We start from the raw sequence: 25,557 nt of genomic DNA on the forward strand, positions 1-25,557 counted from the left end.
ACACCTAAGAGTACTTTCAAATCACGTAATCTAACCATCTTGCCCAGAATATACTGAGAGGTTAAAAAAAAAAAGGTGGGGAATGGACCAGTCAGCCTCTCTGGCCAGCCTGCTGATCCACAGTTGACTAAATATTATCAACCAGATCCTGTCTGTGATGTTAGGCCTTTGCCTAATCATCATGCAGAGCTAGAAGCAGGAGTGTGCTCTGTAAGTACAAGGAGGAAAAGGGCGTAGGCTGAGGGGAAAGTGGTGAAGCCAGGCTGGAGGGCCTCACTGCTCTTCCGGCTTTCCTCTGCAAGTGCTCACACTCTCTCGGCACCACAGGAGTTGACACTGGCAGTTAGGGCTGTAGATTGAATTTTTTATTAACAATTCCAAGCACATTCCTGGTATATGATAGGGGATTAATAAATTAGTGGATGAAAAAATGAACAGATATGGCCTTTAACATACAAAGGAGGCAAGATGGCTGTCTTTTGCAGTTGAGTAAATTCTTTGTACATCATGATGAAATTGTAAGGATTAAATGAGATGATGCATGTTAAGTGCCAAGCATGGTGCCCAGTACAAAACACATTCTTTGTATGTATTAGCTGAAGGAATAGGGGTATGACTGGCATGTTCTGCCTGGAGGACCAGCAGGACAGTGTCCTCTCTGGCCTCAGTGCTCTTCTGCCTTCACTTCTACCCACCAGTCATGGGTGTGTATTGAGCCTCTTCTCTATTCTCAGCTTTCTACTAAGCACAACATGCATCTGTGGAGAGGATGGTAAGGGCTAAAAACTGTGAGTCCCAAGAAACTTAACCTTTTCACACTTAACTAAATGGTACAACAATTAGGGAATCAAATGCTAATTTGGTTGGTACAATGAGAGTTCAGGAAAAATGAGAGATTAACATGGGCTGGTAAAAGAGAAGATTTTAACAGTACCACCTAAATGGTGGTTTTTTTTTTTTTAAATGATCTGCATCTTTACAAAACTTGGCTTTGATGTCACACATGTGGATTCATCTATAAAATATTCCAAGTGACTAAGAGAGAAAAAGAAATTGATTAAACCTAGCAGTGATTCTCATGTTAGGAAATACATAAATAGCACTTATTGAATTAGGAATTTCCTATTCTTTTGCCACTTTAAAAGAAATAAGCCAGAAACTCAACCTCAATTCCATACTGTAATGGCTACCAGCCTTTCCAGGGACCATGTGTTCAGTGAGCCTGACTCACATAGTGTGTGCTCATGTGCACTGAAAGCTTAGTGTGATCAGGGTCTTACAGACAGTCATTTAGGCAGGAGCAGGTCAAGAGTTGCACAAGGACTCCTACAAAGTGCTTTCCAGTTGAACAACAAAAATAAGTAAATAATCTCATGAAGAGAAGTTGAGAGCTGTTATGCTATGAGGGTTTGTGGTCTCTTTCAACAAGATGATGACTGATGCCATATTCATCATGTTTTTTCCCATTCTGCCAAGAGATGAGATGTCCTGCCTCATCAGGAGAAGGTACTGCCGTTGCGATGGACTATGGTTCACTTGACCCCAGCAGCGATAGGACTTCTCTTATCTCTTGCCTGACTCAGACTGGGGTGGCTGCTGAGCATTTATTTGTTCATTGATTTATTCACTCAACAAACAGTTTCTGGGTCTCAGGTCTGTGCCAGGCTCTCTGCTAGGTGCTGGCATTATAAAGGTGATTTAATAGATAGTCCTCGCCTTGAAGGAGTTTGCAGAGTTCACAGATTAGTGGCTGCGACAGATGTGCAAATACATCATTGGAACATGGTGTGGTAAGTGCTGTTGTGGAGGTGCTGTAGGAGTGGGAGGAAGGCAAGCTGAACTGTATCCTCAGGCATCAGGGAAGGCTTCCCTGGCAAGGTGATGCTTGAGCTGGATCTGAAGGATGAGGAGCAACGTGCTGGACATAGAAGTAAGGGAAAGACATCCCAAGAGATTTCACATTTATTGACCTCTTACCAAGATCCAGGCCCTGTTAGGTACTTTCAGGTACACACCTCATTTAGTCATCCCAATGTCCTGCAGACTAGGTCTTACTTTCCCCTATCTTTACAAACAAGGAGACTGAAGCTTAGCAGGGTTCAGTAAGCTGTGCAAGGTTATATCTAGGAAGGGTGAGAACTGGGATTTAGACCTAATTTTGGGAGATTCCATAGCCTATAGTCTTTCTGCCACACCTTCCTGCCTCTAACATCTACAGAGGTCACGAAAGAACAGTTTGGAGAACAGTAAGAAGTCTAGTATGCTGGCAAGTGGGAGCAGGGGGGTTAAGTGCTAGAAAATGAATCTGAAAAGGTGGCCTGAAGCCAGGTGGTCAGGGGCCTCATATATATTCCTTGACTCCGCAAGCACTGAATAAATACCTACTGTTTTCCAGACACCAAGCAAAGATGTATTGAGTACAGGCCTTGCCCCTAGGGATTCACTCTCTAATCAGAAAGAGGAAACCTTTGCTGAAAACCTAGGCCATGGGAAACCATTAGAAGTGTTGAGTAAGAACCATGACTTCTCTGGTGATTCAGAACCATGAAGTGATGACACTGTCCCTGTCAGGATTTGGTGATGGGCTGTCATGACACTGTGTGTCCAAGGGTTGTGATTGGACATGTTTGGGATAGGGTCAATTCTTCCTAGGTAATTGAGAGGGGACAGGACGTTCCAGCAGAGTTGGACTTGGTGTGGAAAGACACTCTCCAGGCACACTTGGGAGAGAGGAACTGTGCTTGCTAGAGCCTAGTAACTGCCCTCCTGTTTTGCCCACTCCCGGGTGTGCCTGTGTGTAACCCACATGCACAGCCATTGGTGTGGCTACCATATACGTTCTCTGGCTAAAGCACTTATATTTGCTACTTTAGGAAGAGTGCATATTAGCTTGAATGTCAATCACAAAATCCTCTTGGATTTATGTAGCACATTATCTTCCAAGAGTTCAAAGTCTCTTAAAGGCTCTTATTCCATTTTATTCTAAGTACATCTCTATTGAATAAGAAAAGATAGATTTTGTGATCTTATTTTATTGAGATGGATAGAGAGATGCAGAGGTTAAAAAACTTGTCAAGTAGAAGAATGTCTTTCCAGCCAGTGTAAATTAGGGATGCTTTAGGAGGGCAGTACTTGGTTTGTTCTTTAGACTTTTAGCTGTTTCACTGGAGCATGAATGATTGTGCAGCCCTTAAAAGCTGTATGTGCACAAATGGAATTTGCCTCTGCCTTTGCCTCTGCTCCCTCTCCACCATAAATTTGTTCTTCTCTGAGTCCAGCCTGCCTTTTCAGTTTTCATTTCCCTAACATTAAGAATCAGGGACATCATGAACCCTCCCCTGTAGATTTCCAGAAAAGTCTCTGATAAACTCATTTCACTGAATGGAAAGGACTGGTGAGCTGACAACCACCCTACCAGTTATTCACTGAGTGTTTAGTAGGTACCAGGCATGTTCGGACGGTGGTTTACGTGCATTAGCTAATTTAATCCTCATGGCAACCCCATGAGGTGGGTTACTATTATTAACTCCTTTTTACAGATAAGGAAACCAAGGCTTAGGGAAGCTTAATATGTCATCTTTCCCTGGGGTCTTTGCATTTGAACAATGGACATAGGAGACTGTGACCAAAAAGTGAATCTGCCCTTGAGAAATTACAGTAATCATCTGGGGATCATGGATTACATCGTCGAATTTTTTAAAAATGTTGGCTTTGGTTTCTCTGACTTTTCAGTCAAAGGGGAACATACATATGTTAGTCATCTGGGGAGTGTGCAGGATCTTCTAAAATATTGAGAGCTTCATTTTGGCTGTATGTTTACAAGTTTATGCAGAGTCACAGTGAACTCATTTATTTACTGTGAGTTCTCAGCAAAGTAAAGCGCTTTTCCTTTTGTAGACATTTGCCTGAAAAAATTAAAGATGACCAGCAGCTGAAGAATATGAGTGGCCAATGGTTTTATGAAGCCAAAGCAAAAAGGCACAGAGACAAAATCCATGGCACAGATATCATCAGAGCATCGATGAGAAAGAAGAGGCTCCAGGTAGCAGGTGAGTTGATTTGGCTAGTACATATAGAGCCAGCATTTGTTTGGGAAGGAGGAGTCAGGAGAAGGGAAGGGTGTCAGAACCCTTACTGAAATCTGCTGAGGGAAATCATTTAGAGGTATACTTTGCAAGTGTGTAGACCTCTAGCTCAAGATTTTCTTGCCCTGGATTTGGATGGATGAGATCAAGGCTAAGTGACTCAGTGTGGTATAGAAGGACAAAGGAAGTGCTTTAGATGCTGTGTTGAGTTGTAGCCTCATGGACAATTGGGATTTATAAGAGATCTACCAGCTCTCCTTTCTTTGGCTTTTAACACTGAAGATTCAGAAACTTATCTGCTTAATAGGGTGAAGAGCTTAGAGAGAAAGAGATTAGCCTCCCTGTTCTATGACCTTGACATCTGGTACTTATTTAATCAACCAAGTGCATCATTTAAGAGACTGTAAAGACAGTATTTTGAGGGCTTCTTTAGAATTCTGTTGAGTTCATTAGATATTTACCAGCTGCCTTCTCTCTAATTAAATCTGGACTAGTCAGTGTAAACCTTTACCCCCAAGAAGCTGTCTAGATTTGGCCTGTACTTGATAAGGAAGATAGCTATCACCTTTTGAGCATCTCATATGTGATAGTCATTTACTCTATTATTTCTAATTGTAGCAGCAATCTTGTAAGGGAGGTATTATTATCCCCATTCTATATAAGAGGTATGTAAAGTTCAGAGAAGGGATAAGGTCATATAGTTGGCAAATGGCAGAGCTGGGATTTCATTTCTTCTGACTCCTTGCAGATGAGGGCTGACTGCTTAGTATGTGCCACACATTGCTCGCAGCCGTCTTGATTGTCAAAATCACCCAGACCTTCAGAAATCTTGAGGAGTATAGGTTAGTACTACGAACTGCATTTTGCAGTTGAAAAAACTAGGCCTTTATGTAAAAAGACTTGTGGGGAATACTACCCTGGAATGTGAGTGTTTGCAAATTGAGAGCCCTATTATTGCTTCAGCTTCTTAACACCAATAAAAGTATTCCTGGCACTGGCTATGTGGCCTTAGGCAAGTTTCTTGAACTCTTTGATCCTTAATTTCCAAATCTGTAACTTGGAAAATAGCTCCCTCCTCATAGGATAATGCATGCAAAGAACTCAGCACTGTGCCTGGCACTTAGTCATCACTCTGTTGATGCTAATTATCCAAGAGGTGCAGGTAAAGGGTCCTTGGTGTTCCGAGGCAAAAGAAGTTATTTCCTGAAAAGGGAGCACAGAGGTTTTATGTGGGCCCTGGCATCTGAGCTGAGTATGTAGAATTTGGATATGTAGAGACTGGGGGCAGGAGGAGGCAGTGGAGAGGGACATTCCAGAATAGAAGTGTTTGTTCCCCTTTGTATCCCAGAGCCCAGACTTGAGTTGGGCACATTATAGATGTTGATTAAGTGGTTGGTAATGATGATGCTTCTATCCCACTGAGGACTCCCTATCTTGAGCATCATCTGGCCATACACATTCTGTCCTGACCCAAATTCAGGTCAGATTCATCTAGAGGCAGTCAGAATTTTGCTTCAGTTGTCTTTGGAGTTACCTACACATTTAAAGGTACACCCCTGCTCTCAGGGGCTCTGCTTGGCGGGGAGCTAACATCATGGGAATCTACTGACTTCTTTTGCAGATAAATTCTGATCCGAGGTACTCAGACTCATTAGTGATTGCCTTGGCAGTCAGGGAAGGCCTGAAGTTCAGGTTCGAGCCTTCAGTGATAAGAGCCCGATATGAGAGTTGTAGGTCACAGAGATTAGAGATAACCTTCCTGTCTTTATTGTTTCCTGTTTCAGCTGAGCAGAGTAAGGACAGAGCAAAGGAGGCAAAGGAAAGCTGGGTGAATAATGTCAACAAAGATGCTTTCCTTCCCTCAGAGTTAGCCGGTGTTGTAGAAGAGCCAGAAGAAGATGCAGCACCCGCAAGCCCAAGGTAAGACAAAGCTCCTGGGGAGTGCTGCTGCACGTGGGATTCACGGCTTGGTGTGCTGTATGGGCAAAATGGTGGGCTAGGAGTGCAAATGCCAGATTGGTCTCATGGGCATGGGAAAGGGGGCTTGTATGAGAGAATTCTGGGCCTGATGTGGACAAAGCTTGAGTAGTACTCTTTCCCAGCTTCCAGAATTTCTAGCACATCTGAATATTAAATAAAATTAAAATGCTGAGTGGTGATTTCTTCCAGAACCAACAATAGCTGTTTTTTATTTGTACTAAGGATTTCTCCTTAGAGTAGAATGAAGAGGGGGCCCGGCCCCATGGTGTATTGGTTAAGTGAGTGTGCTCCACTGCTGGCGGCCCAGGTTCAGATCCTGGGCGTGCACCGAGGCACCGCTTGTCAGGCCATGCTGTGGCGGTATCCCACATAAAGTGGAGGAAGATAGGCACAGATGTTAGCCCAGGGCCTGTCTTCCTCAGCAAAAAAAAGAGGAGGATTAGCATGGATGTTAGCTCAGGGCTGATCTTCCTCAAAAAATAAATAAATAAATAAATAAAAAGTAAATTTAAAAAAAAGATTAAAAAAAGAATGAAGAGGTACTCCAAAATGAATACAGAAATAGGCCATTTCAGGAAAGAGATGAATTATGATCAAATTGTAACAGCCTGGTGCAGTAAAAGAAACTTGAGCATGGGAACCATACAGGCATGCATTCAAATCCTGAATATGCCAATTATTAGCCATTTGACCACGGGCAAGTCAGTTAACCTGAGTCTCTTCTCTTAACTATAGATAGGAATGATAATATATACCAGGAAAAGCGATAATGAGAATTAGTGAAAATGTATGCAGAAAACCTGACACATAGTAGGTACTCAATAAATACCTCTTAAGGGTGCAGACTGTCCTCCCCGTCAGCTTTGATTTTTGGGTCTTTTCCATACATGTTATCATCTGGCCAATCAAAATGTACATTTGTACATCCTTCCTATGAAGTAGCTGGTTGTGGGGCTACATTGCCACAAACCTTTGAGCCATGACGATTTGCTTTTAGGTATGTAAGGATCTTCTCATTGGTGTCTATCCCTTGGGCTATAGCTGTTACCCTTTGGTAGGAGCACAGTTGCATTTTATCTTTAGCTCCTCAGTGAAGACAATTCAATTTAGAGTCTCCAACTGGGATGAAGTCAATGAATTTGCTGGTGAGACAGCCACTGAGTCAGGGTCCAAGTCTGAGGCCCCTGGGGAATAGGGATGTTTCCAACATAGTTTACACATGAGGGAGAAGGTCTATAATATAGGCACCAACAAGCGTTTCAGAGTCAAATATGAGTGAAGTTATATCACATGGATAATGGAATACTGACTCTATTGATACCCATTTATTTATTCATTTCCCTGTTGGAGAGGACTCACTTTGTTTTCCATGGGTGGCAGGCTGCACTATTTTCCTTCTGGGACGGTTTGTAATATTCTGTTATATCTGTAGAGGCCATGTTGGCTAGAGGTTAATACACCTTAACAGTAGCCATGAAATTATTCTGTGACCTTGCACTAGACGTGACTTAACTTCTCGGGCCTTTGTTTCCTCAGCTGTAAAATGGGAATGATAATAGTTTCCTAGCAGGATAATTGAGAATTTAACTAGCTGGTAAATGTAGAATTCCTAAAACAGTCCACAGCACATAGTAGATGTTCAATGAATGGAAGCATGGCTCTCACATACACACAGATATTTCAGGAAGCTCAAGAAAGTGTGTGAGGAACACCCTACCCCATTCCTCTTGGTGACTCCCCATTTACCAGCTGCCTGCCACCCCCCTAATGGAATGAAGACCTGCCTTCCTTCCATGGGGAAAGATGAGATCTTAAATATTAGAAACTCTGGGAATGAAAACACAGTCACTTAGATTCACCACCAAGGAGCTGAGAAGCAGCTCCTAAGAGCTGGGTTTGATGGGGGGTGGGGACATCAGATCACTGACTGACTGAGAGAAGGGGGGCAAGCACCATGGAAGGGGAAAGAAGATGATTAGGAGGTGTCAGAGACAAGCTTATCTCACTGCCCAGTTTTTTCTGGGTCAGATTTTCTGTCTTTCTCCAAGGAACTCATTTCGTCTTAAAGGGCCTGAGGGACAGAGGTGCCACAGTCCTCATAGGCCGACTCATTTTCTTCATGACCTCATGCAGGCTGGTGGGTATTTCTACACTTTTCCTAAATTGGAGGCCATTAATATAGCTTCCACGATTTGTGTCTCCGTTGTTTTCTGCATTCCTTGTGTGACCTCAGACAAGTCTTTCGGGTCTCATCTGTAAATCAGAACAGAGCTACCTCACCAGGATGCTGTGAGATTAAATGAAATGAGGTGTGGGAACCACTTAGCATTTCTCAGCAAGAACGAAAATTGGCAATTTCCAGGTGGCATTATAATTATGTTATAACATAGATGAGGTATGGTTGAGAAGGCAAGAAAAAAATGTTAGATGTATCCAGCATGCTTTGCTCATTATGTGGCATGGGTGGTAATCATCTAGAACTGTAGAAGGAGCTATTGTTTACTTCCTCCTTTCCACGTCAGAAACTGCTACCTTACTCAGTATCAGGTTCCTGCAATGTTTCTCACCTATACTTTAACCTTTGGAAACTGGGTGTGTTAAGTATATTTTGGGGCCTGTACTTTTAGACTAAGTGAACTTCAATAGAATGACTCAATACCTGTCAATATTTTCTTAGCTAGGAATCAGGAGGCAGGGAGTGTGAGGCAATAGTGACTGGATATTGCAGTTTCTGAAGGAGTTTTTCTAATAGGCTCTGTGGCAAGATTCCTTCTTTCTGTGGGCACGGATTCTGTGGGGTTCTGCCTGTAACCAGTTAAAACCCAGCACGTACTCAAGCATTGTCAGGTGCCTGCATTCTTTCAGAACTCAGCTTTGTTTGCACCTGTTACACAAGGAAGCAGAGAGAGGTTTGATGAACGGAGGAGCAGAGACGAGGTCTCCTTTCAAGTGGCAAGGGAAACTCCAAATGCTCACAGTTCTAGTTCTGTTTACTGACTTTCAGCTGGGCAGTGTTGGCACAAACTTTGGTAAAGGAGCATTGTTTGGGTTTTTAAAAACATTTTTGGGGCCGGTCCTGTGGCGTAGCGGTTAAGTGCGCGTGCTCCGCTGCTGGTGGCCCGGGTTGGCATCCCAGGCGCGCACCGACGCACAGCTTGTCAGGCCATACTCTGGCGGCGTCTCATATAAAGTGGAGGAAGATGGGCACGGATGTTAGCTCAGGGCCAGTCTTCCTCAGCAAAAAGAGGAGGATTGGCGTGGATGTTAGCTCAGGGCTTATCTTCCTCAAACACACAAAAAATTTTTATTTCTAATCATCACAGATTGGTCTCTTTTATAAAATATGACAAAAATGAAATACAGAAAACAACAAGGGCATGCGAAGTATAAACCCACTGGTCATGTGCTGGGATGTCTCCGCAAATTGCTGTAAATGATTCTAAATGCATACTTTCAATTTCTGTACTTATCTCACTGTGAACCACTAACAAATAGTTCACAGACTGGCACTGGTCGGTGAACTACACATTGATAGCACATCATGTCCCCCCCAAAATAATTGTGGAACATGTACACAATAATCCACAAGACATGGCTGAACCAAGGTGGAGAGTAAACAATAAAGAGGTGAGAAGCTCTTTCCATGTGGGTCAGCACCCTGCCCACAAATGAGGTGTAACTTGTCCTGACTATAGAGGTAGGCCTGTTCTGGGATAAGAAGACCCTCCTTTGTTACCTGAGATGACGTGTTCTGTGAAACAACACTGAGCGTCTAGTAGCCTCTCTACTGACCAGGACCTTAGATGGCCCTGCTGTTGGCACTTCTTTGGTCTGAAGGAGCCTAGAAATGGACTGGCCTTTTCATTTCTCTCTCTCTCGAATCTCTTCCTTAAGACCACCTCTCTGAGGACTGATCCCTCTGGTAGCTTATATTGTTTTAGGTCTGTGGCCTCAGACAGGGCCAGCCCGAGCCTCTAAAAGAATGATAACTTCTCAAATGTGTTCCAAGCTTCCCAATTCTTTTACCCTCTAGTTCCTACTCCCATACCCTACCCCATCCCACATCCCTCAGTTGCCTGGTGGCCTCCTCCTTTCTCCTTTGAAGAGATCTAACATACATCCCACTCTGAGGAATACTTGATTTTTTAATAATTTAAGCCTGTATGGATGGCAGTTTTGAGCTTTTTTCCTTTTCTTAATGGTCACCTTACAGAAACATGAGTCTGAACATGTCTGCGTCATCCTAACACACAGCCCAAGTTGTCCTTATCATCTGGTGTGTAGCACAAATGAGGACATTACAATGAAAGGAATCAGAGGTCTATCATGTGCCTGTCTCCCACACTGTGCAGACTTTCTATTAGAAAGACTTCCAGTTCCTGATGGTTTCTAAAAGAGTAAAGAATTACCCTTAGAATACATCCTGATACAGATCAGAGCCTCAGCCAAGGGAAGCAAGTTCTTAGGTGCAAAGAGAGTTAAGTTAGGGGCAGTGGGCATCTCAGTGCCATGACATCACACTGAGGAGGTGGTAGCCTATTCTGACTATATAAACCAGCCCTAGTAATAGATGTCATCAGTCAGAGGTCAGTGACTGCTTTTGCTGGAGCGAATGTAGCTGGGGTACTGTGAGCCAGCCTGAGCAGTAGGCAGAAGAGTTAGGAAGGCCAGAAGAAAGGCAGTGTAAGAGTGAGATGTGGAGAAAATAGGAAAGAGAAATAGGTATGAATGGTGAGGATGGAACCATTAATTCATAGGTTGGTTAGGTTTACTATCAGGATATTTATCGGAAATAAAGTCTTTAAATGTCCTTGTTTGCAATTGATTGAAAACACTGATTTAATATCTTGCTAGCACCTAGTAGAATAAATCATTCTGTAGGGATACTGATTTGTTCTTTATTCAGTCAGCCAACATTTATTGAGTATTTATTGTGTACAAGATGGTAGCTAGGAATTCAAAGATGAACAAGATATGGTCCCTGCCCTTGAGGTACTCATTGATGAAGGGGCTGACATGTATAACCATAAATTGTGATACAGTGTGATAAGTGTAATTAAAAAGCTGTGGGAATACAGAGACAGCAACATTGACTGTGTCTAGGGTGGATGGGAGGGATTGCCAGGGAAGCTTCTAGAGGTAGTCATAGTTAAGGCAATTCTTAAAGGATGATAAGGATTATGTTAGGCAGACATGGGGAGAGGACAGTACAGGCAGAGGGGATGACATGCGGGTCCGGCGTGTTGGAGACCTGAAGTGGTCTACTGTGGTAGATGTACTGCGTGACTGGTGGGCAACTATATTGAAAGAAGAGGCTGGAACCAGACTGTGAGGAGCCTTGAATGTTGGCCAAAAGGCTGGACTTTTTCCTTTAAGTAACAAGGAGCCACCAAATGACTTTTTGATCAAGTTTACTTTTTAGAGCGATTATTCTGGTAACTATGGGGTTAGACAGTTCTATTAGGACATTATAACAGAAATTTAGGTGAGAGATGGTGAAAACCTATCCAAGGGAGTGGAGAAAATAGGAAACATATGATGGAGTTTTAGAGATGAAATTAGAAGAAATTTGAGGTGTTTGTAGGGCACAGATATCTAATAATTGATATAGGATATGTGGGTTACTTGATGAGAAGTTCTCAACTGTGACCTATAAGTCAGAACTGCCCAGGGAACTTTTAAAAATCCCAGGGCTGAGTATCACTGCATTGCTTTCTCGGGGTTGAGGACCTGCATCTTGTTCACCACCATGTCCCAAGCATCTAACAATGTATCCAGCACATAGTAGGTACTCAGTAAGTATCTACGGAATGAATGAATGAATGACAGTACCCTCTCTTATCGTCCTTCATCACACTTATCACTACCTGACATTATACTACATATTTATTTTTGTATGTATTTATTGTCCCCTCCCCCCCAGATCCACGAGGAAAAGGACTTTTTGTTGACTGCTATAACTTATTTTGTTCACTACCCTATTCCTAGCACTTACAACAGTGCGCAAAAAATGTCTCGTGGAACGAATGAATGAATGTACGAATGAAGAAGGAGGGTGAGAGACTAACCAACTGAATGAATGAGAATAGTCGACCTGATAATGAATTATGAAATAAAGAATAGCAGTGAATCAGGGGTTAATAAATAAATAAATAAATAAATGAATAAATGAATGGTTGAATGAAGTGGTTTGGAACCCAGGAAGTGAGTAGAAAAAGAGAAGTGAGAAAAAATTAAACTACAAGGTAAGAACAGGATTGATAGCATCCAGATTTCATTGCTTTGCATTACTGAGAATCCCTCGCTTCAGAGGGATTCATCAACTTTGGTGATTATAAAAGATGGAGAAGAATTTGAGGGGCATTGTCAAATTTGGACAACTACAAGAGAGGAGCATTCAAGATGGAGAACTAGAAGGCATGAAGGTAGGAGGGAGCTTGGCTGCTGCAGAGGTTTGTAATGTCCATTAATCAAAATCATCTCTAGAGAATGTCTCCAACATGAGTTCAAGGAGAACAGGGCAAAGCCTTCCCTGTGGTATTTCTTTCCATGGCATTGGCAGGTTTTCCTCTGGGCACTTCCCTATGAAATTGCGAGAAAACGATGAGTTTTCTTGCAAGCAAAACTATGCATCCTCACCTCACTTTGTTTTTGGTAGAATTAAAACACTATTTTGTTGTAAGTCATTGTATGAACGAAAAATGCTAGTCTTTGAGCTTCATTGCCTGTGCTTCAGTGATACTCACTTCTGACACCAATCTCCCTCTTACCCTCCGTTGAACAGAAACCAACCAATTAAAACCATGACTTTAGTTCTGAAATAGAATCATTTTTTCCACTTATATGCTCTTTTTCCTGGAAAGCTTTTGCTTGTATATATCTATCTCCCTCTCCCAGAAGGATTAGCTACTTGCCTTTGCCCCCAATAATAAGATCAATGTCATGCACCTAGCTTGCTCCCAAAGGCAAGGTAGAGATGAGCCAATCAATGGACAATGCATTTGATCTTTTGTCCTTGGATTGATTGCAAATCCAGTGATGTGACCATTTCATTTCTTGGAGGCCTGCCCCACAGAATTACTTACATTGAGCTCTTAAAGGAATCTTTCTTAATCCTATAGGATCTTGGATTTACCCACATCAGTTGTGGTAGGAATAGTTTCACTGTGACATCACAGTGCTTTATGCTTGGATGAGAATATTTGTTATACATCTGTGGCATGAAATGTGGTAGCACCAGAGAAGTAATATTTTACTTAAAAAAAAAATACTGACTTGAAGGGCTTGGCATAGTATATTTTGTAATTTGCTTTCCTCACTTTATCCTTGAGCCATTTCTTCATTTGTTTATTCATGTGTTCAAGCTTCATCAAGTGTAACACGTGCTAGCACAGTGCTGGGCGCCGGGGATGAGGCACAGCATTAGCTTCCAAGGAACTCACAGTCCAAAGGGAGAGATCAGCAGCAAGAAACAAGTGAAAAAAATCACTTGCAGAATTTGCTTCTGATTCTAGACGCTGTTAGTTTAAGCTGAAAAATACCTCAGAAGAAGATATAAGATTGCTGTTGTTATTTTTAACTGTTTTAGAGAGAAAAGTTGGTTAAGGTTCAAAAGCTTTTTAAAGTTGCTGTCTGTACTCAGAAGCACTTTATGGCTGGGCCTAGAAGCAGATGGAGTGTCCAGCTGCCTATGTGATGTGATTTTAAGACTGCTGTAAAGCCCCACCTCTTGCCCCGTACCTACTCCTGCCACAGTACCTAACATTATTTTTCTTTTTAGTGAAGTCATCAAAGACTTATCGTAAAATGCAGACACTTTTAGGAGGGGAATGCTAATGCCAATATCATAGTCTAATATTTTAATAATCCTCTTAAGGAAGTAAACAAATTCTGTCTAGGTGTTCCTTCTAGTATTGCAGGTAGTTTTTGAAGGATGCCTGAGGGAAGAAATTACAGAGCACAGGATGTAGAATTTGGTTTGCTGTACAATTTAAAAAACTCATCTTGTGAAATGTATTGAATATCTTTTATATTCAATCCCTTCTGAGAGGGATTCTAAGAAACAAAAGACACAATATCTGGCTATAAAGAGACTATATTCTCTTAGGAAGAGTAATGCATCTGTATATGAATATCTGATCACATGATAACAAATAGTGCCAGGCAGGGAGCAAATTCCTAATCCAAAGTACCAATAAAATGTGCTGTAATATTTGAGACAAGGAGACCCACTTCCACCTGGGCTGATACAGGAGCAGTGTCACAAAGGACATGAGATTTGAACTGGGCTTGGAGATGACAGCGAGGATTTGGGCAAAGACAGCAGAGCAAACACTTGAGGGAGGGGCTGGGGGATAGGTTGAGTGGAGACAGCAAAGTGTCAGGTGAGTTTTTGGGACAGTGAGTAGATGGACCACTTTGTTTGGCATGAAGGGTCAACAGAAAGGAGGAGTGGGAAGTTCTATGGGGGCAGATGGTGGAGCATCTCCTATTCCTTCCTGAGGAGTTCAGACTTCATTCCACGGGCCTTGAGGATCCAGGGAAAGGTAATGAGCAGAGGAGGGACATGCTCAAAGTTGTGTGTTAGGCTATTCCAGCTTAGTGGTGGAATGCTGAATGGATTAGGGGAGTGGAACTTTGGAGTCAGGAGGTCAAATGTGAGGCTGGTACAGTTGACAGAAATAAAGGAGGTGCCAGTACAAGTGGAAAGAAAGTGACAGATGTGAGAGTTCCTGAGAAGAAAGTCACCCAGACTTCATTCCAATCCTCTTGCCACAAACCACCGCTTTACTGATGTGAGAAATCAGAGGCAGTATTAGCCATTACCATGGTTGTCTTTGGAGTCAGGATCAGACACACCTGGTTCAGATCCCCCGCTGTTTCACAAACTAATTTTGTGACATCAAGCAGTTTACTTAAACTCTCCCAGCCTCAATTTTCTCGCAAGTAAAATAGGGAGAAGGAAACATACCTCATAGGGATGTTGCAACCATCACTTGAGATGGTTGCTGTGATGATGGTTGCCCAATAAAAGACAGGCAGGCAAAACATTGTTGTGTTCCTTGAAAGAAGCAAAACCAGAGCTTAACCTAGGAAGTAACTCTATTTTCAGAGACAGAGTTTGAAGCATAAGATTCTTGTTTTAATTTTTCTAATTAACCAGACTTGTGAACTGTAGCTAACCCAGTGTCCCATCCTTATCCCCTTTTTCTTCATTCCAGCCATAAGGTAACTCAGTGAATATTGTGTATTTCTGATATGTTTTTTCTGACCATGTACTCTGAATGCCTCGTTTCTTCCTCTTTTTTGCTTTCTGAATACAGTGATAGAGACATTTTGTTTAAAACCTAGATAATGTGCCTCATTGTATTTGGCAGATAACATGGATTTAAAAAAAAAAAACGATGGTTACCTGTCTGCTGCTGCATTCCCTGGCACTGGCTCAGTTAGCCTTCCCTTGTTCAGTCATTTACCAGTTGTGTACCAGGCGCTGTACAAGGCGTTGCAGGGAATATAAAGATGATCAAGATACTCTTGAGGGATCTCCAGTTTACTATGAAGATAAGATATGTATACACAGAATGAGGTTGCATAGTAGACATGAAATACATAGCTGGATAGAGTTTAGTAAGAGACTGGTTTCATCTTTGGGAAGAAGGGGCAAACATGATGTGCAAGATGGGCAGTCAGAGTTGGGGGCCTGGAGGCACAGGAACTGAATTTCCAGGGAGCGGAGGGAGAATAATGTAGAGGCTCTGCTTATCATTTGTTGTTGGTGAATGGGAAGGGGAAAGGAGGAAGATGGCAGGAGAAGATGGGTGTTCCATGGAGACCCCCAACCATCAGCACTTGGCTCAGGTCCTCTGGTTATATGACTGCTTTATTTATCAAGGGAGATGATACAAAACGCTCTGAGAAACTGAGCATAGCATCTGCTATAAGGTTCCTCATATCACTCACTGGCTTCTTAAAATGATACTCAAGAAAAATTACTTTCTAGTCCTGAGCTACTGGCTATTTTTATTATAGGGACACTGTGAGTTCTTTCAGTGACCAGGTTTCTTTTTTCACATGGGCTGCTAGATAACTTGGTTCAAGTTTACGTCTACGTGTTGCAAGAATAGAGGCCTCCTGTTGCGTGCTTTTCTGTTAGCTTTAATTCTGGCTCCATTATAAGTTCCTACTCTTCTTCCCTTCCGCTCCCCATCTTTTTTTTTTTTCCACTTTCTCACATCCATGTGATCAGACTGTATTTTATATACATCTACATCATCTACTCTAATTCCTTTCTGGAATAAGGAGGAGAGTAATGAAAGGAAGAATGGCTTCCTCAAAAGCTCATCCTGTTCCTGGGACTAACTCTGTACAAAAATAACAGAATGCAGAGGGAAGGAAAGGAAAGGAAGCTGCAGGAACATCTAGCCCATGATTTTAGTGACAATAATCTTGGGTAAGGCTCTGTGGCCTTGGGGCGAATTGCTCCCCTCCCCCAACCTCTAGTTCCTTTGCTGCATGGTAGACAGCCAGCACTCTCCAAGGTATTTTCCAAGTTTTTGACTCTGTAGTGCCACTAAGAGAGCTGGTGGAGTTTAACCAGGCACACCGGTTTCAGCCAACAGTGACTTCACCTCTTATGCCTGAGGCAAGGTGACTGGAGCAGGAAGTCTGAGCAGAGGATTTTCTTCCCCTCCAGGGCCACTCTCACCCTCTCTTGCCCCTCTTACTCAATAGCCCAGAGAGTAGTTGTTCAGGAGGGTGCCTGTTCAACTCACTTTTCTCCATTCACTCTCACCCTGGGGCTGTCCTGTCCCTCAGAGAGGGAATCATAGTCTAGAGAATCTTCCTCACTCCTTGAAGCCAGCTCCAGGCTTCTAACCTCCCACCATCTTCTGGATGCTGTGCTTGTCCTCATCCCTCTTGTATTTGAACAAGAACTCACCTGGCCAGCCTGGAGAGCTGGGTTGAAAGTTCTCAGTAACTTGCCCAAACCCACTGGTCTCCCTGCACAGCATCTCTTAGATCTGCTGTTTCTTCCATTCCTTTGCCAAGTCCCTTGTCTCAGCTTTTAGTTATTTCCAACCTGAGTTGGAGTAAGCACTGCCATTCTGCTCCTGGCCTGGGGAATTGGGCCCTAAAACTCTTGGGGGCTTTATTTCAGCAATGACAGTCTCTCCTTGAGATCAATTGCTCCCTTTTGTCTGCATCTGATGTTAGCTTCTGACTTTGAGACGAGTTCATTTCTACAAATTTAAATTGTGAACCTCCTGTGCGCCTGATCCTGTGATAAAAACTTCAAGGCTTCTGATGGATGGTGTTGTCTTGTCTCGTGCCTGTCTTTCGTTTCTGTTCTGCTATTGCCTTCTCTTCACTGCTTAATCATCTCCAGGCCCCAACTCCCTCTCCCTTCCTGGCAGTTTGATTTTACAAACTTCCTCTCCTATCCTGCCTTAATAGCTTTCTGCTTCAGAGGCATGATTTATACTTCCTCAAAGGTGAGGTTTTATTCTCTGAATTATTGTTTTTTTTTTTTTTACAGTTCCAGCATGGTAAATCCAGCTTCCACCGTGATTGATACATCCCAAGAAAACTCAGGAAAGTCAGCTATGTCTCCAGCTAAGGTAGATTGAGCTCAGACTTCGAAAATCTCATTTTTGGCAGGAACGCCTTTTTTTCTCATTTTATCAAAGCACTATGTAATAAAGAGAATTTTGTAGTACCTTTTTTTTGTACCAAATATAGATAATTTTTACTATTTAATATAAGAAGTCACTCTTGTGGTGGAAAAGTTGATGAATACCATTGCTGAAGACCCAGATTTCTTGCCATAGAGAATAAAAAAGTCTGAAGTTGTTGGGGGCTGCTTCTTTTAAGCATATGGAATGTGACTTGTTGGCTCCATGTCAGTCCTTATTCTTATTTATAGCTTCCTGAATCTGTATTAGAGGTCTGCTTGTGGGAGGGAATTGCCAATTTATGAAACTTACAGGCAGTGAACATTGATAGTCTTATAGTAATGAAAAAAAATTCTATTTACTGATATTCTATCTGACATTAAAATTGATGATTATAATAGTGATTATGAAGCACTTCAAGATACCTTGATAAACCCTGATAGGAAAAGTCAGTTACAGTTATATTTACTACAGCTTTAATCTAGCACAGTGAGAGTCTCGTACAGCAGAAAGAGCACTGGTGGGAAGCTGTGCTGATTAGAGTCTCAGGTTTACCCTGACTTTGACCAGCTCTTGGATATATCCAGACCCAAGTTTTCTCACCTCTGCAAAATGTGAGATTTAGATTTGAATGCCTGGTTCTGTCTAACTTGTAGGACTCTAGAATTGAGTATATTTTATACAGTTTTTTTTTCTGTATGACATATATGGTAATTCTGTGCTAGCCAGATTAACCAGGACAATCATTTTTCAAACATGCCAGATAGAGTTTACTGGATAAAACTATCAAATATTGGAGATAATAAGCATTTGCCAACACTGAGTTGCTGCTATGACATTTAAAATGAGTTTAATAAACAATATTTTTCCCCAGCAAAGGAAGAATCCGTTTAACAGCTCCAGGTTGCCAGAAGATCACTTATCTCAACAAACCAAAAATGAGCAGTCAGAAAATGGAAGGGCTGGTTTCTTTCAGACTTCAAAAGAGGGTAAATATTATTTTTACGGACTAGATATTTTTATCTTTGTTATCTGTGGACTAAGGGAAATTCTCAGAGTTCTTTTAACTAATATAACTTTCAAGAGAATGTGAAAAGTCCTGATGGTTTTCTTATTCTACTATGCCCATTGGTTTCCTGCCTAAGGGAAGGAAGCAGAAATTTTAGAAACTGGAAGTTCATGCATTCCAGTCTTGGAGCTGACATTTGTTGAGATTCCATGCTTTGGGTTCCCCTGGAGTGAACTGGAAAATTTTTTGACCTGAGGCATTCATTCATTCATTTAACAGTATTTATTGAATGTCTACCATGTGCAGACACAGTTCTCTATTTAAAATTAAAAGTTTGCCTCAAGAAAAAAAGACCACTTGACAATGTTATGATTCTGTCGTCTGTAATTATCAGCCTAGTCCCACAGGAGCATTTGATCAGGTTTGTGACTTAACTGATTTAAGTCTGCCTCTTATGGAGTTTTACCATTCTTTCATACCACTAAGAGGAAATTCTAGACAATTCAGTCTCTTCAAAAGCAACTGTAAGAAGATTCCATAAGCATTAAAGATTGGACAAAGGGTAGAAAATTAACAATTGAACAGTGAGGTTAGGAGTTTCAATTATCCTGTCTTGATATTAGTGTATTTTTCCCTCTCCACTGGATGCAGTTTATATAGCATAAAACATTTTACAGAAAAAAAAGTCACTGGGACATGTTGCTTTTTTTTTTTTTTTAACTTTTTGACAAAATTAATTTTTGTTTTAGGTACTGAGATTTTTTTTTTTTAAAGTTGAATTCCTTTTTCTGGTTTCCGTACATGAATTTTTTTATTTATTTATTTATTTTTCCCCCAAAGCCCCAGTAGATAGTTGTATGTCATTGCTGCACATCCTTCTAGTTGCTGTATGTGGGATGCGGCCTCAGCGTGGCCGGAGAAGCGGTGCGTCGGTGCGCACCCGGGATCCGAACCCCACCAGGGATCCGAAACCCGGGCCGCCAGCAGCGGAGGGCGCACACTTAACCGCTAAGCCACGGGGCCGGCCCCATACATGAATTTTTTAAGTGACTTCTGTGTTTTTCCTTAGCTTCCTTAAGGATTTTATTTTAAATTCCTTTTTTAAAAACTTTTTTATTGGGTATAAAATACCACAAAGTATGTATGTAAAGCAGATTAATCTTTTTTTCTTTTCCTTTTTTTTTCTGTTTTTTTTTTTGTGAGCGAGATCAGCCCTGAGCTAACATCCGTACTAATCCTCCTCTTTTTGCTGAGGAAGATCGGCTCTGAGCTAACATCTATTGCCAATCCTCCTCCTTTTTTTCTTCCCCAAAGCCCCAGTAGATAGTTGTATGTCATAGTTGCACATGCTTCTAGTTGCTGTATGTGGGCCGCAGCCTCAGCATGGCAGGGGAAGCTGTGCGTGGGTGCACGCCCAGGATCCAAACCCGGGCCACCAGTAGCAGAGTGCGCGCACTTAACCGCTAAGCCACCAGGCCGACCCTAAAGCAGAGTAATCTTAAACGTACAGTTCAATGAAGTTCGTGCATAAATTTTTTTTTATTGATGTTTTAATGGTTTCTAACATTGTGAAATTTTGGGTTGTACATTTTTGTTTGTCCATCACCATATATATGACTCCCTTCACCCCTTGTGCCCACCCCCCACCCCCACTGCCCCTGGTAACCGCAGTACAGTTTTCTCTGTCCATGTGTTGGTTTATATTCCACATATGAGTGAGATCATACAGTGTTGGTCTTTCTATTTCTGGCTTATTTCACTTAACATAATATGCTCCAGGCCCATCCATGTTGTTGCAAATGGGACGATTTTGTCTTTTTTTATGGCTGAGTAGTATTCTATTATATATATATACCACATTTTCTTAATCCAATCGTCAGTCGAGGGACACTTAGGTTGCTTCCACTTCTTGGCTATGGTGAATAATGCTGCAATGAACATAGGGGTGCATAAGCCTCTTTGGATTGTTGATTTCAGGTTCGTTGGATAGATTCCCAGTAGTGGGATGGCTGGATCATAGGGCATCTCTATTTTTAATTCTTTGAGGAATCTCCATACCGTTTTCCATAGAGGCTGCACCAATTTGCATTCCCACCAGCTGTGTATGAGGGTTCCTGTTTCTCCATATCCTCTCCAACATTTGTTGTTTTTTTGTCTTGGTGATTACAGCCATTCTAACGGGCGTGAGGTGGTATCTTAGTGTTGTTTTGATTTGCATTTCCCTGATGATTAGTGATGTTGAGCATCTTTTCATGTGCCTATTGGCCATCTGTATATCTTCCTTGGAGAAGTGTCTCTTCATTTCCTCTGCCCATTTTTTGATCGGGTTGTTTGTTTTTTTGTTGTTCAGTTGTGTAAGTTCTTTATATATTATCGTGCATGAATTTTTAAAGACTTAAATTAGGTCTGTGCTTATGCTACATACTTTATTGTCCTTAATGTTTTAGTACTTTTGCTAAATGTAGATTGTTTATGATAGGTGTTTTAAATTATAGAGTTATTTTCCATTTGATATATCATCTAATATGTTTTAATTTTCAGGTGAAGTGTCAGAGTCAAAAGAAAAGTCATCTACCCTGGATACTTTAAGCCAAAAGTTAGAGAAACCAAAGCAGACTTCTCCAGACCTTGAGAATGGATCTCAAATCAAAGCTCCAATCCCCAAAGCTAGGAAAATGATCTACAAATCACATACTTTAAAGCAAGATGATAACCAGTCTTTTTCCAGACAGAGGACAGACTCCCTGAATGCGAGAGGGGCTCCGAGAGGAATCCTGAAGCGCAACTCCAGTTCCAGCAGCACAGACTCAGAAACCATTCGTTTTCATCAGAACTTTGAACCAAAAAGCAAAATTGTGTCACCTAGCCTAACCATCCATGAGAGAATTACTGAGAAGGAGCATTCTTTAGACGATGACTCCTCCTCAAACTCACAGGAGCCATTAAAGCACGTGAGATTCTCTGCGGTGAAGGATGAACCCCCACAGAGTCCTGGGCTAAGCCATGGCCAGGAAGTGGGAGAATTCAGTGTTTTAGAATCTGACAGGTTGAAAAATGGAACAGAAAATGCAAGGGACATAGATGAGTTTTGGAATGACCCTAAGACTTCCCAATACAGAAGGCCCTTGCCTTTACATCAATCAGCCTCAAGCCCAAGTGCATCAAAAAATGAAACACACCAGCCAACAACTTCTGGTTCTTTTCCAATTAATGGGCACCAGTCTTCCTCAGAAGTTTTAACTGCAAGACCACAGTCCATTGAGAATTCACCCACCATCAGTGAACACAAAGCTAAATCATCAGAATTATCAAGGCTTGAATCAGAATTGTCCAAAACCCCTGCTGGTAAGAGAGTTGTCACTACTAGAGTATAAAAACTCACCCAGTGGGCTTGGAATGGCCAGGCCAGCCAGCCCTGTAGGAGCCCCATTTCGCCTCGTAGGCATTCCAACTAGAATTCAGGAAGATGCCACTGGGGAATGTACATACTTCTTAATGGGTTTGGAGGTTTTTCTCAATCATCAATAACCAAAAGAACCAGGATAGCACAGTTTCTGGCCCATTATGCTTTACTCTAAAAAATGTAACTATCAATTATTTAACTGAACAAATTACAGTGTTTTGAGTTAAATCAAGGCATCTATGCAGAGTAAGAAAGATATGCTAATACCCTTGTATAGAGTAAATATATTATTACTCACCTAATGCAAATTTATCAATTATCGTTTAATCAAACTTTGGTTTCTCTTTTAATTTCGGGAGAACCTTCACTTTCTTAGCCTCGAAGGATGGGAACTAGACTTTGAGATCTTACTACGAAAAAGCCTCAGACTTTGGCCTGCCCAGGGCCTCCAGCCATTTGTTCTTAGCCTTTAAAAACTCTGGAGGAACTTTCTCTTTCAGCTGGTGTGAGTTGAGAGGCAATGCAAGTGCTGCTTTTTCCTGCTAACCAGCTAACTAGCCCTCTCTTGAAGATCCTGCAACTCTCATGGGATGCTTCAAACTGCTTTCCCCTATGTATATGATTACTTCATAATTCTTATGTTTTAAAAAATAGAAACAATGGGAAAAATCTTTCTGTATACACTGTCCCATCTTTAGTAAGTCTTAATCCAACCCTATGATAATTTCTTTTTTTTTTTTTTTGTGAGGAAGACCAGCCCTGAGCTAACATCCAATGCCAATCCTCCTCTTTTTTGCTGAGGAAGATTGGCCCTGGGCTAACATCCGTGCCCATCTTCCTCTACTTTATATGGGATGCTGCCAGAGCATGGCCTGACAAGCGGTGCGTCGGTCTACGCCTGGGATCCGAACCTGCGAACCCTGGGCCACCAAAGCGGAGCGCGTGCACTTAACCGCTGCACCACCGGCTGGCCCCCATGATAATTTCTTTATAGTCAGGAAAATTTATGGTAGCAACGGTCAAGTTTCTAACTCATTTGCTCTCACTTTCCCTTAGTAGTCAATATTGTTAACCCTGAATCACTTTTGCTCAGCCCTATGGTTTCATATTTGTTCAGATCGATTTACTTCTTAAATGAGAAAGCATTTTCACCACCCCTCCTCCCAGACATTTTAAATCATTTGAACAGAATATTTTTTTTAAAAATTAAAAATTATCAGGTGCTTCTTCAAGAAATAAAGGAACTCACATTAGAGGAAATTACTGTTTGAGTAAACATTAGCAAATAATTGGATGATGCTTACTTAAATCTTTATTCAAAAGATGAAAAATTTTGGGCCAGCCTGCTGGCATAGTGGTTAAGTTCGTGCGCTTGGCTTCGCTGCCCAGGGTTCGCAGGTTAGGATCCTGGGCGTGGACCGATGCACTGTTCATCAAGCCATGCTGTGGCGGCGTCCCATATAAAGTAGAGGAAGAGGCGCACGGATGCTAGCCCAGGGCCAATCTTCCTCAGCAAAAAGAGGAGAATTGGCATCGGATGTTAGCTCAGGACTGATCTTCCTCACAAAGAAAGAAAGAAAGAAAAAAAAAAGATGAAAAATTTGTTTGGTAATATTTTCTTTTATTATAATTCATAGAAAATATTTGGTAAGCCTTTCGTTTTACAAACTGCACCTGCTTTCCCACAGGCTATCTTTAAAATTTTGTATTAACTACTTATTTGTGCTTTCTGATTTTTAAATCCCAACTGACCGTGATATTTGGGAGGAAGTCATCATCAGCTACACCCATTTTGATTGAGATGCCTTCTGGCCTCAGAGCTTATAAACAAATTCTGCTTACTCATTAGTGCCCTGCTTTTTCCCTGCTTACCACAGAAATATACACAGGGGAAATGGAGCATAAACAGAAAATTAGGGCCAAAAAAATGGTAAACTCTGTGCAAATTATAAGAGTTTGACTTCAGCTCTGAGCTTCAGGATAGTCAATATCATACTCCTTATTACGCTAGAAAAAAACAAAAGAATTTCCCAGGGGAAACAAAACATTACCTGGCATCAAATTTTTAAAATAACTATTCTTATTTTAAAAGTAATAAACTTTCATTGTAAAACATTTAAAAAGAAGAAATGCCCTCAGATGCACTGAGCCAACAGCTGATATATGGTATTTTAGCTCAACAGCTAAAATACATGGGTCTAGGGATGAACAGACAGAAGTAAAATTGGCCCCTCTCACCATCACTCCCAGTAACTCACTTCATGTAAAAAATAAAAAAATGCACGCAGAAAACAGATATCATCTGTATGTACTATTGCTAACATTTAATTGTAGAGCCTTTCAATAATTTTCAGACATGAATATAATTTTAAATTATATTTATATGCCTAGACTTCTTTTTTCACTGACAGTGTTAACGTTTTTTCATCATTAAATAGTCTTCTGTTAAACAGACTAACATGGAATTCTTAAAGATTTCTCAAAGGAACTTCACAATTATTAACGTGTATTTAATAGTACAATGTGTAGTTAAGGAAGAAAACCAACACTCACTATGTGCCAATTATTGTATAAGACGTTGTTGTTTTCACATTTAGCCCACGTTGATGATTAAAATTAAAGATAGAATTTTATTAACTGATATGTCCTTTAGTGAATTTGAAATGTAGCTGACTTCTTAAAAATTTAGTTCACATAATTTTCAGGAAAATGTGCTACATAGCTTAGCATTTATAAGGGAGAGGGAGAAATGCTGAAACACCTGAGTCTTAAGTAAAGGGGGAGAATGCCTGAATTTCCTCTTCTAAATGTGCCCTATGATTAAGGCTTAGAAAGGACTCTCTCTGCTTTCTCGATAACTTAGAAAGAACTTAAATATCCTTCTCTAGCCTCCTAGCCATCGGTTAGCCAACATCAGGGAACAGGTAGAGATCGCATTCTCCATCAGTCCTCATTTTAGTTTATTTCGCTCACAGAAACTACTTATAACTCACAATTGTTGAAGGTAAATAGAGGATAATGGAGGAGCATCTTGATATCATGGTCCTCAAACTCCAGAATGCAAAACAGTCACTGAGAAGCTGTTAGTAAAGGTTCCTGAGCCCCATCTTCAGAGATTCTGGTTTAATGTATCAGGAATAACTCCCAGGAATGCAATATCCTCCTTGTGTAGTTCTAACGTTCTGGAGGGAGCTCTTTGAAATCTTCCTTGAAAGTTGTTTTTCCAACTCCTGAAATCTCCTAAGTCAGTGTTCCTCGACCTTGGGTATAAGTCCCCTCTAGGGTTTATGAGTGGCCAGATACACCAACATGGTGTATCTTCCTGGAGTGTCAGTTTTATGCAAATATTTGAGAGTAGGAAAAAATATTTAAAATATAATATGGATCAGAATTCAAAATTCACGTGAA

At 41.3% G+C, this 25,557-nt stretch overlaps 1 protein-coding gene across 1 annotated transcript in view; it reads left to right on the forward strand.

Annotated features, from left to right (window-relative positions):
• Positions 1–25,557, forward strand: part of SYTL2 (synaptotagmin like 2) — a 107,089-nt gene that overhangs the window by 51,027 nt on the left and 30,505 nt on the right. Inside the window, exons 3-7 of the mRNA XM_058545473.1 lie at positions 3,898–4,049; positions 5,870–6,005; positions 17,602–17,683; positions 18,612–18,726; positions 21,288–22,091. Coding sequence (XP_058401456.1) covers positions 3,898–4,049; positions 5,870–6,005; positions 17,602–17,683; positions 18,612–18,726; positions 21,288–22,091 — 1,289 coding nt within the window. The remainder of the gene's footprint in view (positions 1–3,897; positions 4,050–5,869; positions 6,006–17,601; positions 17,684–18,611; positions 18,727–21,287; positions 22,092–25,557) is intronic.

This window comes from Diceros bicornis, chromosome 7 (assembly GCF_020826845.1).
Source record: "Diceros bicornis minor isolate mBicDic1 chromosome 7, mDicBic1.mat.cur, whole genome shotgun sequence".
Lineage (NCBI taxonomy): Eukaryota > Metazoa > Chordata > Mammalia > Perissodactyla > Rhinocerotidae > Diceros > Diceros bicornis.